Source organism: Mizuhopecten yessoensis, unplaced genomic scaffold, assembly GCF_002113885.1.
Source record: "Mizuhopecten yessoensis strain PY_sf001 unplaced genomic scaffold, ASM211388v2 scaffold10697, whole genome shotgun sequence".
In the NCBI taxonomy this organism is placed as follows: Eukaryota; Metazoa; Mollusca; class Bivalvia; order Pectinida; family Pectinidae; genus Mizuhopecten; species Mizuhopecten yessoensis.
Window position 1 is genome coordinate 242,511 of NW_018408676.1, and position 16,790 is coordinate 259,300.

Consider the following 16,790-nt stretch of genomic DNA (forward strand, 5'->3'; position numbering starts at 1 on the left):
ATAAGTTAACATATCTCTACTAGGTCATGTCATGGCTTAGCAAGGTAAGGTTATGTACCTCTACTGGGTCATGTCATGGCTTAACAAGGTAAGGTAATGTACCTCTGCTGGGTCATGTGATGGCTTAGCAAGGTAAGGTTATGTACCTCTGCTGGCTTATGTCATGGCTTAGCAAGGTAAGGTAATGTACTTCTACTGGGTCATGTCATGGCTCAGCAAGGTAAGGTAATGTACCTCTACTGGGTCATGTCATGGCTTAGCAAGGTACGTTAACATACCTCTACTAGGTCATGTAATGGCTTAGCAAGGTAAGGTTATGTACCTCTTCTGGGTCATGTCATGGCCATGGCTTAGCAAGGTAAGTTAACATACCTCTACTGGGTCATGTGATGGCTTAGCAAGTTAAGGCAATGTACCTCTACTGGGTCATGTCATGGCTGAACAAGGTTAGGTAATGTACCTCTGCTGGGTCATGTGATGGCTTAACAAGGTTAGGTAATGTACCTCTACTGGGTCATGTGATGGCTTAGCAAGGTTAGGTAATGTACCTCTGCTGGGTCATGTAATGGCTAAACAAGGTAAGTTAACATACCTCTACTGGGTCATGTGATGGCTTTGTTTGCAAATCTATACAAGTCTCTAGTAAGACCTCACTTAGAGTACTGCACATCAGTCTGGTTTCCAATGTACAAAAAGGACCGGAAGACTCTAGAAAATGTTCAACGTCGTGGCCACATTTCAAACATCTAAACTATGAGGAGCGTCTGCGAGTTTTAGGAATACCTTCCTTAGAGTAGACGTGAAAGAGCAGACATGGTAAACCTTTATAAATATGCAATAGACTTGTAGATGCCAACGTGGATAAATTCACAACTTTTGCGGCCGAACAGAACGCACACAACACCAGAGGACACAACAAAAAACTTTTCAAGAAAAGATTTAGGACCAATGCAAACTAAGAGGAAATGCCTTCTCTAACCGAGTGACCGAACCTTGGAACAATTTAGACTCCATCATAATAAACGCTCCATCATTAAACTGTTTCAAATCAAGACTGAACGGTGCGTGGAAACATCACCCAGGAAAATTCAGCCCCGCATGCTACAGAGCAGGAGGTGCAGGACGGGAGTCCATACCAGTAGAATTAGTAGAAGCGTCAGTAGTAGTCGAAGACTTATGGTATGACGTCGACAACGGTGAGTTAACGGTGAGTTAGCAAGTTAAGAAAACATACCTCTACTGGGTCATGTGATGGCTTAGCAAGATAAGTTAACATACCTCTACTTGGTCATGTCATGGCTTAACAAGGTAAGGTAATGTACCTCTTCTGGGTCATGTCATGGCTTAACAAGGTAAGGTAATGTACCTCTGCTGGGTCATGTGATGGCTTAGCAAGGTAAGGCAATGTACCACTACTGGGTCATGTGATGGCTAAACAAGGTAAGGTAATGTACCTCTACTGGGTCATGTGATGGCTTAGCAAGGTAACGTAATGTACCTCTGCTGGGTCATGTGATGGCTTAGCAAGGTAAGGCAATGTACCACTACTGGGTCATGTGATGGCTAAACAAGGTAAGGTAATGTACCTCTACTGAGTCATGTGATGACTTAGCAAGGAAAGGCAATGTAACACTACTGGGTCATGTGATGGCTAAACAAGGTAAGGTAATGTACTTCTACTGGGTCATGTGATGACTTAGCAATTAAGGTAAGTTAATGTGCATCTACTGGGACATGTCATGGTTTAGCAAGGTAAGGTAATGTACCTCTACTGGGTTATGTGATGGCTTAACAAGGTAAGGTAATGTACCTCTGCTGGGTCATGTGATGGCTAAACAAGGTTAGGTAATGTACCTCTGCTGGGTCATGTGATGGCTTATCTATGTAAGGTAATGTACCTCTACTGGGTAAATGTGATGGCTTAGCAAGGTAAGATAATGTACCTCTACTGGGTTATGTGATGGCTTAGCAAGGTAAGGTAATGTACCTCTGCTGGGTCATGTGATGGCTAAACAAGGTAAGTTAGCATACCTCTACTGGGTCATGTGATGGCTTAGCAAGGTAAGGTTATGTACCTCTGCTGGGTCATGTGATGGCTTAACAAGGTAAGGTAATGTACCTCTACTGGGTCATGTCATGGCTTAGCAAGGTAAGTCAACATTCCTCTGCTGGGTCATGTGATGGCTAAACAAGCTAAATTAACATACCTCTGCTGGGTCATGTGATGGCTTAGCAAGGTAAGGTTATGTACCTCTACTGGGTCATGTGATTGCTTAGCAAGGTAAGTTAACATACCTCTACTGGGTCATGTGATGGCTTCACAAGGAAAGGTAATGTACCTCTACTGGATCATGTGATGGCTTAGCAAGGTAAGTTAAGATACCTCTGCTGGGTTATGTCATGGCTTAGCAAGGTAAGGTAATGTACCTATATACTGGGCCATGTGATGGCTTAGCAAGGTAAGTTAATGTACCTCTGCTGGGTCATGTCATGGCTTAGCAAGGTCAGGTAATGTACCTATATACTGGGTCATGTCATGGCTTAGCAAGGTAAGTTAATGTACCTCTGCCGGGTCATGTCATGGCTTAGCAAGGTCAGGTAATGTACCTATATACTGGGTCATGTCATGGCTTTGCGAGGTAAGTTAATGTACCTCTACTGCGTCATGTCATGGCTTTGCGAGGTAAGTTAATGTACCTCTACTGGGTCATGTCATGGCTTAGCAAGGTAAGTTAACTCTTTTGCGTACCGTTGTCGTGTACACACGACAACAATATGTCATCCTGGCCCCCGTTGTCGTGTACAGACGACAAAATAAAGGGCCGTCTCATCCCCGTTGTTGTGTACACACGACAAGAGAGACTTTGATGTAACCTGCCTGATGTTTAGTTGGTTACGCATGAGACTGTCGCGAAAAAAAAAAAAATTGTCGCTAAAATCAGAACCCATCAGTTTGGAAGAAATAATATTATTGGTGCAGAGTACACTTTTTTATTATGTGACTTAATGTTTTCGCATTTGCCGCAAGATGTTTGCGTTTGGTGCCTCAAATGTAAACAAGATGGCGGCAACTTAATTCGATACGAACACTCGTAAATTCATCATCAGATATTTGTTGAGAATTATGGAAGTAAATTTGAATATTCTAATATAAGTCTTGATGGAATCTACTTGTATTTAGAAAAAAAAACTCAACGACTCCACATTCGTAACCATAATCAATCCCCATTGGAAACCTGCACTACAACGCTGCATTAAATGCAAGGAATCGTATCATTTATTGCCAGACAAATGTTGATTTATCAGTCATAATCAGCTGCCAGTTAGTCATTATGCTGCGAAAATGAAAAGGGTTTGTTTATGAACCAGAACATGAAACAATAACAATATTTGTTCACATTTACCTGTTCAATTCTTGCGGCAGTTACACCTAGTCTAAAAAGTACATTAATAATCCGCCATTTTGTTATATGCGCGGGGGCGAGTCTAATAAGTACATCTGGTACGGAATCCGGACCGGAGTTGCGGTACGGAAAGAGTTAACATACCTCTACTATTATCATCGTAGGTGACGCTGGAGAATAAATGTTTACCATCATATTCATCCCTTCAATCTACACGTCCGCCATTTTTATGACATTTTTTCCGATTTGAAATACTCTCGCACACTTTGGTTATTACTAGGGTACATTGCCGGGGATATCGAAAGTAATGACAAAACAACCAATCAGAAGCCTTCTACTATACGCTTTCGGGTTTGGTATAGCAACAGTACGCTTTCACACTTCCTGTTTACTGATCAAAAACCTACAGACCGAGCGCCACTATTGTCGAGCGCAGCACTGACAGCCCGACTTTTCGAAACCACTATTGTGGTGCGTGGCAGCCTAAGGGTTAACATACCTGTACTGGGTCATGTCTGTAGTAAGATTCTATTAGTAAATATACCTGTACTGGGTCATGTCTGTACATGTAGTAAGATAATATTAGTTAACAAACCTGTACTAGGTCATGTCTGTAGTAAGATTATGTTAGTTAACATACCTGTACTGGGTCATGTCTGTAGTAAGATTATATTAGTTAACATACCTGTACTGGGTCATGTATGTAGTAAGATTATATTAGTTAACATACCTGTACTGGGTCATGTCTGTAGTAAGATTATATTAGTTAACATAATGATACTGGGTCATGTCTGTAGTAAGATTATATTAGTTAACATACCTGTACTGGGTTATGTCTGTAGTAAGATTATATTAGTTAACATACCTGTACTGGGTCATGTCTGTAGTAAGATTATATTAGTTAACATAATGATACTGGGTTATGTCTGTAGTAAGATTATATTAGTTAACATACCTGTACTGGGTTATGTCTGTAGTAAGATTATATTAGTTAACATACCTGTACTGGGTCATGTCTGTAGTAAGATTATATTAGTTAACATACCTGTACTGGGTCATGTCTGTAGTAAGATTATATTAGTTAACATACCTGTACTGGGTCATGTCTGTAGTAAGATTATATTAGTTAACATAATGATACTGGGTTACGTTTGTAGTAAGATTATAATAGTTAACATACCTGTACTGGGTCATGTCTGTAGTAAGATTATAATAGTTAACATACCTGTACTGGGTCATGTCTGTAGTAAGATTATATTAGTTAACATAATGATACTGGGTCATGTCTGTAGTAAGATTATATTAGTTAACATACCTGTACTGGGTTATGTCTGTAGTAAGATTATATTAGTAAAAATACCTGTACTGGGTTACGTTTGTAGTAAGATTATATTAGTTAACATACCTGTACTAAGTCAACGCCTGTAGTAAGACTATATTAGTTAACATAATGATACTGGGTTACGTTTGTAGTAAGATTATATTAGTTAACATACCTGTATTGGGTCATGTCTGTAGTAAGATTATATTAGTAAACATAATGATACTGGGTTATGTCTGTAGTAAGATTATATTAGTTAATATACCTGTACTGGGTCATATCTGTAGTAAGATTATATTAGTTAACATACCTGTACTGGGTCATGTCTGTAGTAAGATTCTATTAGTTAACATACCGGTACTGGGTCATGTCTGTAGTAAGATTATATTAGTTAACATACCTGTACTAGATCATGTCTGTAGTAAGATATTATTAGTTAACATACCTGTACTGGGTCATGTCTGTAGTAAGATTATACTGGGTCATGTCTGTAGTAAGATTATATTAGTTAACATTATTATATTAGTTCACATACCTGTACTGGGTCATGTCTGTAGTAAGATTCTATAAGTTAACATACCTGTACTGGGTCATGTCTATAGTAAGATTCTATTTGTTAATATACCTGTACTGGGTCATGTCTGTAGTAAGATTTTACCGGTACTGGGTCATGTCTGTAACAAGATTATATTAGTTAACATACCGGTACTGGGTCATGTCTGTAGTAAGATTATATTAGTTAACATAATGATACTGGGTCATGTCTGTAGTAAGATTATATTAGTTAACATTCCTGTACTAGATCATGTCTGTAGTAAGATATTATTAGTTAACATACCTGTACTGGGTCATGTCTGTAGTAAGATTGTAATAGTTAACATACCTGTACTGGGTCATGTCTGTAGTAAGATTATAATAGTTAACATACCTGTACTGGGTCATGTCTGTCGTAAGATTATATTAGTTAACATAATGATACTGGGTTATGTTTGTAGTAAGATTATATTAGTTAACATACCCGTACTGGGTTATGTCTGTAGTAAGATTATATTAGTTAACATACCTGCACTGGGTCATTTCTGTAGTAAGATTATATTAGTTAACATAATGATACTGGGTTATGTTTGTAGTAAGATTATATTAGTTAACATTCCTGTACTGGGTCATGTCTGTAGTATGATTCTGGGTTATGTTTGTAGTAAGATTATATTAGTTAACATACCCGTACTGGGTTATGTCTGTAGTAAGATTATATTAGTTAACATACCTGTACTAGGTCATGTCTGTAGTAAGATTATATTAGTTAACATACCTGTACTTGGTCATGTCTGTAGCAAGATTATATTAGTTAACATACCTGTACTAGGTCATGTCTGTAGTAAGATTATATTAGTTAACATACCTGTACTGTGTTACGTCTGTAGTAAGATAATATTAGTTAATATACCTGTCCTAGGTCATATCTGTAGTAAGATTATGTTAGTTAACATACCTGTGCTGGGTCATGTCTGTAGTAAGATTATATTAGTTAACATAATGATACTGGGTTATGTCTGTAGTAAGATTATATTAGTTAACATACCTGTACTGGGTCATGTCTGTAGTAAGATTATATTAGTTAACATATATACCTGTACTGGGTCATGTCTGTAGTAAGTTATACTAGTTAACATACCTGTACTGGGTCAGGTCTGTAGTAAGATTATATTAGTTAACATACCTGTACTGGGTCTCATGTCTGTAGTAAGATTATATTAGTAAACATACCTGTACTGTGTTACGTTTGTAGTAAGATTATATTAGTTAACATACCTGTACTGGGTCATGTCTGTAGTAAGATTATATTAGTTAACATACCTGTACTAGGTCATGTCTGTAGTGAGATTATATTAGTTAACATACCTGTACTGGGTCATGTCTGTTGTAAGATTATATTTGTTAACATAATGATACTGAGTTATGTCTGTAGTAAGATTATATTAGTTAATATACCTGTACTGGGTCATGTCTGTAGTAAGATTTTACTTGTACTGGGTCATGTCTGTAGTAAGATTATATTAGTCAACATACTGGTACTGGGTCATGTCTGTAGTAAGATTATATTAGTCAACATACCTGTACTAGGTCATGTCTGTAGTAAGATTTTACTTGTACTGGGTCATGTCTGTAGTAAGATTATATTAGTCAACATACCAGTTCTGGGTCATGTCTGTAGTAAGATTATATTAGTCAACATACCTGTACTGGGTCATGTCTGTAGTAAGATTTTACTGGTACTGGGTCATGTCTATAGTAAGATTATATTAGTTAACATACCTGTAATGGGTCATCTCTACAGTAAGATTATATTAGTTAACATACCTGTACTGGGTCACGTCTGTAGTAAAATTATATTAGTTAACATACCTGCACTGGGTCATTTCTGTAGTAAGATTATATTAGTTAATTACATACCTGTAATGGGTCATGTCTGTAGTAAGATTATATTAGTTAACATACCTGTACTGGGTTATGTCTGTAGTAAGATTATATTAGTTAACATACCTGTACTGGGTCATGTCTGTAGTAAGATTATATTAGTTAACATACCTGCACTGGGTCATTTCTGTAGTAAGATTATATTAGTTAATTACATACCTGTATTGGGTCATGTCTGTAGTAAGATTATATTAGTTAACATACCTGTACTAATAGTAAAATTATTACAGAATTTTGTCTGTAGTAAAATTATATTAGTTAACATACCTGTACTGGGTCATGTCTGTAGTAAAATTATATTAGTTAACATACCTGTACTGGGTTATGTCTGTAGTAAAATTATATCAGTTAACATACCTGTACTGGGTCATGTCTGTAGTAAGATTATATTAGTTAACATACCTGTACTGGGTCATGTCCATAGGAAGAAAGCCCTGGCTTCACGTGATCAAATTTCTCACTGACAAGAACTAAAGACTTTCCTAAACATTAAAAAGAAAAAGGAAGAATATGCTGTTATTATTTTTCGCTTGGTCTTTCAGTTTCTATATTAAAGAAGCATACACATGCCTATATATCTAAAAGGCTTTATAATATAGTTCTGTTTATTATACGTATACTTATGTCTGCTGTTCATTGAATTGGAATTCATTTTAGTACAGAACACTAACCATTACAGATGTATGTGGCCAGTTTGATAAATTGGAACATACTGAATGTACAATGCACCAATAGCATTACTATACATACACATGACATACATGCCGTATCTAATATCTGATGAATGTTAGATTAATAACAAGAGAACCTAGAAGGTTCTTGGTGCCCACTATCAAAAGATCTTAATCAGATCTACAAAAGATTATCTTTTACTTTCTTTGTTTGTCATTTTGCTTACAGGCACTATTACACAGTCCAGGAATCATGCACATCAACTCAAACTCGTAATGTCATTCTTTATTTGCCAATATTGTATAAAAATTGCATAACTATATGTTGAATGCTAAAAATTCCTACATAATTAGAAATGTTGTCAATGAGGGACAAATTTTCATTAGGGCCAGGGGTACTTTAATTTTGATAAAGAAATAAATGGGAACATTATACATAAAAAATAGTGATAAAAAAATTGAACAGTCAAAATTCAAGATGGCTGTCTCCAGCTGGTGGCCATCCTGTTTTTTCAATCAGTTCCAAAAGTCAATATGCATAAGTTATAAGAGATCATTGGGCACCTTCATGTATTTTCTTTGTGAAAGATCTCTCTAAATTCAAATTGGCCACCTATCAGCAATCTAAGTTTGCATAACTGGGGACGGTAACAGCACTTACAAACTTTAACTACAGTTGTCACACAGGGGGGTGACAAGTATACCCCCGCATACACATAAATTGTATAATGACAATGGAAATGTCATTCTCTGTATTCTGGTTTTAATTTTTGATCCCATTGCTTTTTGATTTTTTTGAGGTAGGCGGTAACCTGCACTATCAATCTTATCTCTCTTGTGCACTGTACATGTAGAGGGCACATTTTCCCTCCATTTTCTCGCTAAAGAAAGAGGATGTGTGTGCTAAAGAAAGAGGATGTGTGTTCACAGTCACATATACGCTTCATTTTCTATCCTTGATCTAAACACAGAGAAGACTGCAATCAGGATATTATAATAAAATGATGTGGAAACTAGCAGAACTTTCCTGAATCTGCAGAAAAGACAAAATCATACAGTGATGGGCAAAATTTTAAGGCATATTTATTATGTTAAAATCATAAGGATTAGGCCAAAGAAGGAAGAGTTGGCACCTCTGCATGGTACTGCCATGCCACTAAACAATAGTTTTAATAATAAATTCAAAAGAAATCTATTGAAAAATAAGCAAATGCATACCCTGACAAAGTTTTGTCAAATTGTTTACGTAAAGGGGCATAACTATCTTAAAAGGGTCTGAAGCGCAAAATTATTTCAGGGGGCACAAGTTCATATGGTATTGTTACTTCACAAAAATTCCAAAAAAATCTATTGAAAAATGAGCAAATGAAAAGCTGGAAAAAGTTTTGTCAAACTTATGTAAAAAGGCATAACTGTCTTAAAAAATTCTGAAAGGCAAAATTATTTCAGGGGGCACAACTACATATGGTACTGCCATAGCTCTCAAAATTCACTTTGCCCACCTGTCAACCATCTTGATTTTCCGATGCGTCCTAAAATGTGCATAACTAGCTAGAACCCATTTATAAAATATATTAAACTTAACCCCCTCCCAAGAGGGGAATGGGGCGTTCTTTTGAGCAAAATTTTCAAAGATTTCATCCCAGCATGCTACTGGCTAAAATTTCATCATCCTAGCCATTTTTGTTATTTAGGAGATGTTTTAATTTTAAACATTTTTGACCACTATGACCTTGAAAATGGACGAAGATCATTCATATGAACAACTTGGTAGTTCTTCATCCAAGCATGCCACTGGCCAAAAGCCATCACTCTAGGCCTCTTAGTTATTCATCAAAAGTTGTTTAAAGTAAAAGTTGATGCCGAACGAATGGCGACATCTAACCACGGCCGAAGAACAAGCGCAGGCACACTTACCTTTTCCTTTAGACTTAAATTGAAGTATATGGATTCTTGATCCGGTACTTCCAGCATCAAATACAATGGCATAAATATCCTCTGATATGTCATTTGCTATAGCCTGTCCACTGAACTGAAAGTCCTTTTGAGGTCCAGCTGACCATTGCACGAGTCCAGGTTTAATTTGTGGATCAACCTTGGCCACACGATTATACCCACTCATTATTATGATGAAGATAACCACTGCCACCACAATACAAAGACCAAGGACGCGACCTTTGACCTCATACATTGTTAAAACCTTAGCTCCAGGGAACATATCTCCTATAAATTTGTGAAAAATCTTGGCATTCTTAGTATCACTTGTATGATCCTCTACAGATTTGATTACTGAAATCCCTGGTGTAATCTGCAAAAGATATTAAATACAAATTCCATTAGATGCATGTTTTCAACAGAAAGTCAGGTACTAGATAATTCAAAGAAGAGATTATGATTGAAACCACTGTATATCTAACTTCAGCATTAATTCATTTAAAGTTCTTAACTTTTGCAGTTGTATTACCATTTATACATTTATGTGGTATTTGAAACTGCTATGAACAGAAGTGGCAGTTTAACTTCATGTGATCATATATGATTATATGTAAACAGGAATATTTTGCATTAATTATCTGACAATAAATTAAGGATGTTGATCTGTATAATAGCTAGCCTAACAGAGAGTTAAGTTAATATGAACAAGAGGTACATGAGCATTCACTGTCACCTGAGTTGTACTGCATTAATTGTTTTTTGTTGTTGTGACATGACAAAGCACAATAACATTATACATTGTATCAAGCGCAAATATTTTTGGCTGTTGATTCAACCTAGATGTACCTCTTTTTGTAAGGGTCTTTATTTTCATACTCTCAAACATGAACAATTTGAACCAAGGTAGAATTATTTCCTGCTAAAAATGAATAAATAAACCTGAAATTGTTATTTCCTGTATTTAAAAACCATAGTCTAATTCAGCTCCTCCTTTACTCAGGGTAAACGTTGGTGCATTTGCCTTGTAGACTTACATGTACACAAGTTAAAAAAACAAACTAATGATAAATCAAAGTAAATTATGCAGGATCTAATCTACATAGTAAAGGGAAAAAAATACTTAAAATAATCTTTAAATCCGATGCTAAAACCTAATATCCCATATGTCTTAATTGTCTAATCTTGTAATCCATTTCCTGTCCCACTGCTGGCAAAACACTAGATTCCACTGCGTATGCAGTTACCTCCCTTTATTTTGTTTTGATAACTGTAGCGTATTTGGACCTGGACATTTACGTTGACCAGGTAACTCATGATCAGTTGGTTTGAGTGACAGCATAACAATTTGACATCCAGGGCTATTATACCTGATTCCACTGATTTTTTTTACTCAGAACACTGTTGTTGATTTTATATAAATTTGTTAATTTCAATTTTATTATTTTTTCATTTCATGCAAGGTATGGTTTTCTTTTCAGAAATGATTTATCAAAGCTATAGTCATGCTGGAAAAAAAAATTCAAATACATAGTAACAGGTTTTGGCAGTGGTACAGGGATTCTTAATAACTTGTTGAACTATGTACAAATGTATTGGTCTTATATATAATTGTCTTTAATATAATACAATGTATTTGGGACCCTACTAATTAAATATAATTTAGCAGTCCCAGAGAATGGTGTCAATTAATGGGAAAGCGAGGAGTGCTGCTGAAGGTGTTCTATAAAACCAAGCTTGCCCACTGTCAAAAATTAACAATATATAGGCGCTTCAAAACAAACTGTAATCATGCAGCACAAAAATTCATTTTTGAATCACTGGTCGTTTCAAGGGTGTCAGGTTGTTTCGGTAACAAGACAACAATATACTCAAGTATATCTACACCACAGGATAGGTTAGAGCTACAAACTAACATCAAAAAAGTGTGTGAATGGACTGAGAGGTGGCTCATGAGATTAAATTTAGAGAAATGCAAACACTTAGAAATTGGTAATACATCCAGCAATAGCCAGTACAACTTCACAAACGAAGGAGTCACAACCACTATTGTAACAAGAGGCCCAATGGGCCTGCATCGTTCACCTGGTATTAATCTCAACACTTGTAATCTTAAAAGTGGACTAAAATACAGCTACATGTACAGGCAGAATATCAGTGTTTGATTCATAAGAACCTATTAAAAGATTTAAACATATGGTGCCTGTGACCTTGAATGTCGACCCTGCAGGTAGGGCGTAAGAATTGTACCTGCTGCCCCAATTGCATGATCGTAAGAGGCGACTAAATTTGGGACCTTACCTCTTCTCTCCTTTCTAAATAACTTTCTTCTTCCTAATGTCTCCCTTGACAATGCCTCACTTTTGGCTATTTGTTGAGTGTTCGCCCCTGTGAGGAAGGCTTTGGGTTCTGTCCCCTGGCCGAGACATACCAAAGTCTTTAACAATGGTAGTTTCTACTCCTGCTTAACGCTCAGCAAATTAGGAGTGGGACGACTGGTTCGCCCGTTGTCAGTATAATGTGACCGGGTGGGGCGTCCTGCTGGGTGTCTTCGGTAGTATGTTTCAGTGAGGTAGCACTATAAAGTCGGCATCAGTTCCGCGCTATCACAAGGAGACAAACACGAACATATCGCAGCCTCCCAAAATACACACACATACACTACACGCATGTATCTTGCACACAAGGGAGGCCGTCCTTAAATGACCTTAGCTGTTAATAGGACGTTAAACAAAATCAAACAAACAAACAAACAAACGAACAAGGACATTAGGTTGAAAGTGGGTCAAGGTCATTGATTTGAACAAACTTGATAGTCCTTCATCCCAGCATGCTACAGGCTCAATATCAGTACCCTGGGCCTTTTGGTTATCGAGAAGAAGTTGTTTGAAGATTTTAAGACATTTGACCCCTATGACCTTGCAAACGGATGAAGGTCATTCAATCGAACTAAATTGGTAGCCCTTCATCCCAGCATGCTACAGGCCTAATATCAATACCCTGGGCCTTTTCGGTTATAGAGAAGAAGTTGTTTGAAGATTTTAAGACATTTGACCATGTGACCTTGAAAGTTGGTCCATGTCATTCATTTGAACAAACTTGGTAGCCCTTCATCACAGCATGCTACAGGCCCAATATCAGTACCCTGGACCTTTTGGTTATTGAAAAGTTGTTTGAAGATTTTAACATATTTGACCCCTGTGACCTTGAAAGTAGGTCAAGGTCCTTCATTTAAACAAACATGGTAGCCCTTCATCCCAGCATGCTACTGACCAAATACCATCAGCCTGGGCCTCTTGGTTATTCAGAAGAAGTTGTTTAAAGTAAAAAGTTGACGCCGGACAGACGACAGACGCCACACCATGGCATAAGCTCACTTGGCACTTCGGGCCAGGTGAGCTAAAAACAGACAAGGAGAGAGACCTTGGAGTGACATTCGACAAACAGCTCAAATTTAGCGAAACATGTGTCTGCAGCCGTCTTCAAAGGAGACAGGATGTAAGGAATTATTTTTAGAACATTTACATTCTAAGTCAGTCAACATTCCTATTATTATACAAATCGCTTGTCAGACCTCATATTGAGTACTGCTCCACAATATGGTCACCCCTCCTAAAGAAAGACATACAATCACTGGAAAACATACAACGACAGGCAACTAAAAGGTTAATTACATTGCAAGACTTACCTTACCCAGACCTACTAAAACAACTAGGACTGCCCACACTTGAATATAGAAGACTACGGGCTGATATGATTCAAGTGTACAAAATTCTGAGTGATGTATGTAGACGATGCAGAGAAGTCTAAATTATTTACCGAATCGACCTATCCAGCAACTAGAGGTCACCAGCTAAAGCTCTTTAAGAAACAATGCCGCTTAAACACCACCAAGACTCGGAAAAAAATCAAATGTCACCACTTCCTTAGAAACGATAGTAGGAAAGATATGGGGAAGATCTCAAACCCAGAAAAATACAAAATTAAAAAAATCTCAATTGAAAGCTTTTTAACTTGCACACTGTCAGCTTTAAGGAAAGCAGGGTCCACGTCCCAAGTCCTGGGCACACATATCACATTTTAATTATATTGTGTAGCTTATATGTATACATAATGCTTTCCAATATTAAACTTCCAAAATATCCCCCCCAAAAAAAATGTGTTTATATATAACAATAATAATGTTACCATCTTTTATATGTACTGTGTTTTCACAAAACATTGTTACATATGGTATACATCTTTTATTGTACAGTGTATCCTATTTATATTCCAATTATTTTCTGTAATGGAAGGCTAAATGTCAGCATGAATATTAAATCATTCGTATCGATCAAGTTGGGCATGTTCCTTTAATGGGGAAAAGAGTGAAAACATGTTATCACAATATAAAACAAGGAACCTCACCTGGTGTAAGTAACGAATGAAATTGATATAAACTATTGTGAACTTTTTTGCACCAAGTGTGATTAGTACTTGCAATTGCCGCCTATTGATACTTTCACAAGTTCCTCTCTGTATTTAATAAAGGGATTTGTTTCGCTAGGTAACAACTGTCAATCAAATAAATGTCAGTAGGTACGTACCTCAAGCAATCTGTACGTATAGCGCTTATTGGTAACACTAATTACAGGTTACTGACTGAAGCCATACTTGTGTATCACAGAAATCCTGGTGTCATTCATAGTGGGTTAATTATGACAGAAGCTACATTTACAGGGCTTTATATGAAACACAAGTGAAATGTAATTTATGAGTGGGTTTATTATATGTCCCAGAATGACTTGATTGAGTCCCGAAATGTTTTGCGTATAATGTCCTGAAAGGTCTTCGGGACTCCTAAAAAAACTTGTTACCGAAACATCTGTTTGTTTCATTAGTTCACCACACGTAGAAAGTTAATTAGAACTTAAGTTTGTCGAGCTGTTTAACAGGTTTGGCACAACGGTGCATATGTGTAATAATCCTGCATTTGGGTAACAGTTACCGTTTTGAGTAACAATTTTATTTCTGAAATGTGGATTAAAGTGAAAGTAAATCAAATAATGTTCAGGGCGTCATTCTTTCAACATAATCCCATGTTTCTTTCCTATTACAATTTTACATTTGTATCGATACATCCGAAATAACACACAAAAAACTATTTTAGTACGATCAAGAGACGAATTATCTAAACCCCTTCCACCCACAGGTACTAGCCTCGTCTGTCAATACACCTTTAATATAGTATACATGTCATGTTGTCATGTACTGATGTAAGGTGTATTGACAGACGCGCGAGGCTAGTTATAATTAGCCTACATGTACCTTTGCTCCACAGCCTTTTACATATATAACTTACATTACATATTCGAATTCTGCATTGCACTGCTGCGCTTATCAATGTAAGATCCGTTGTAAACTTTGGGTCAGTACAACGTCTGCATATAACGGGAAATGTCATCTGTCACCTCGGTACACGTGTTATTCGCATACGATTCGTCTTTGTGTACGGAAGTGACGTGACTGATACAGGATAGATTTATTTTTTTCCTGCTATTTTTTTTGTCAATAGCGGGAAACAGAGTGTATTAAATTTATAAAAGTTATGAAATGGTCCCATCATGTAAAAAACTGTCTGTTTATATTCTAATATTTGTCTCGACATAACGAGGTAAGGCAGTTGCCATAACACTGTCAACAAAGATGGCCGCCCTTCAGATTACAAGGAGAATCTCATGAGCCTCCCGAAATATCCTGAAATATCAACATGCCGAAGAAGGGCAAGAAGGGAAAGAAAGGGAAGAAGGGTAAAGGGTATGTTTTGCATGATTACTGTATAATTTACACGACTAATCAATTGCTATTCTTGCTTCCTCAGTAATACTTTAGTTTTTTTGGGGAGGTTGGGGTCTAAAAGCGACGAAATTGTGTCCTTTTTATTTTATTTTAAAGGGGGGGAGGGGGGTGATGAAAGGTTCGACTTTTTAAAACATAATGTTACAGGAGAAACTTCAAATGCAACAGTGTAACAGGAATCCTAACCAGGGGTGGTAGGTAAATCTTGTACCCCGCTCCCGCTCTCAAAACCCCGTACCAGGCATATACAGATATTTTAATATCTTATTAACGCGATCGTTTATATTTTTTATAAAAATTATACAATCATTTCAAACATTATTTTCTAAATGTGACTGTTAATAAAATGTAAATTTATCATTCAATAATTTAGAAATTGACGATAATGTTTATTTCAAGGGGGTAAAACTTGTACGCCGTAGTCAACCGTGAAACTCACGGTTTTTCATATATAATTAGATATTGAGAGAAAATAAACATGTTACATGAAATAAACGACATATTTCACATGAAATTCTGACTTTGTTGTGATCGCGGGCGAGGATCGCGGGTGTTTTGTTTACTCCCGTACCCGTGCTAAGGGGACATCACTCTGTCAATCTATGTCGTTATCAAGTAGAACTCTTCGCCATTCTATCAGAATGTTACCAGGCTCTGCGACGAGGACGCAGTTCTATATAAGAGCCCATTTTTTTTTTTAAACTATATATATATATATATATAAGATTAATAATAGTTCACAAAATAAGAATTCATGATTGGTTATCATTAGAAAAAAAATGGTTATTTTTATAATAACTTTAAAAAATGGTTTTATGATTGAAATAATTGTGTTCTTTTTCAAAAGGAATTTTAGGTTTACTCACTACACATTTTAACTTTTAATAGGATACATCTACAAATACATTAAAAAATACCAAAAATACTTCGGTCTTTCATAGCTGTTTTATGAACACTTACCACACTTCCAAATAAAACTATCCCTAGAAAAATGTAAATCTGACAGATCACTTATACATCTATTATGAAACCATCTGTCACAGCCAGCATCACAAGAAACCATATCATCAAATACATTTGAGATGTGACACCCATCTGCTTCGCAATCCATAAAAATATCGAATGATAAAGAAGTCTTCTTTTGCC

General features: G+C 36.6%; 2 protein-coding genes across 2 annotated transcripts in view; one reads left to right on the forward strand and one right to left on the reverse strand.

The window, feature by feature from the left end:
* Positions 1-15,290, reverse strand: part of LOC110461877 (ectonucleoside triphosphate diphosphohydrolase 5-like) — an 84,418-nt gene extending 69,128 nt beyond the window's left edge. The window contains exons 1-3 of the mRNA XM_021515596.1: positions 15,148-15,290; positions 9,792-10,182; positions 7,606-7,685 (exon numbers count right to left, since the gene is read on the reverse strand). Coding sequence (XP_021371271.1) covers positions 7,606-7,685; positions 9,792-10,182; positions 15,148-15,249 — 573 coding nt within the window. The 5' untranslated portion in view covers positions 15,250-15,290. The remainder of the gene's footprint in view (positions 1-7,605; positions 7,686-9,791; positions 10,183-15,147) is intronic.
* A 187-nt stretch (positions 15,291-15,477) lies between these two features.
* The window catches only part of LOC110461876 (basal body-orientation factor 1-like), a 52,807-nt gene continuing 51,494 nt past the window's right edge, over positions 15,478-16,790 (forward strand). The window contains exon 1 of the mRNA XM_021515595.1: positions 15,478-15,602. Coding sequence (XP_021371270.1) covers positions 15,556-15,602 — 47 coding nt within the window. The 5' untranslated portion in view covers positions 15,478-15,555. The remainder of the gene's footprint in view (positions 15,603-16,790) is intronic.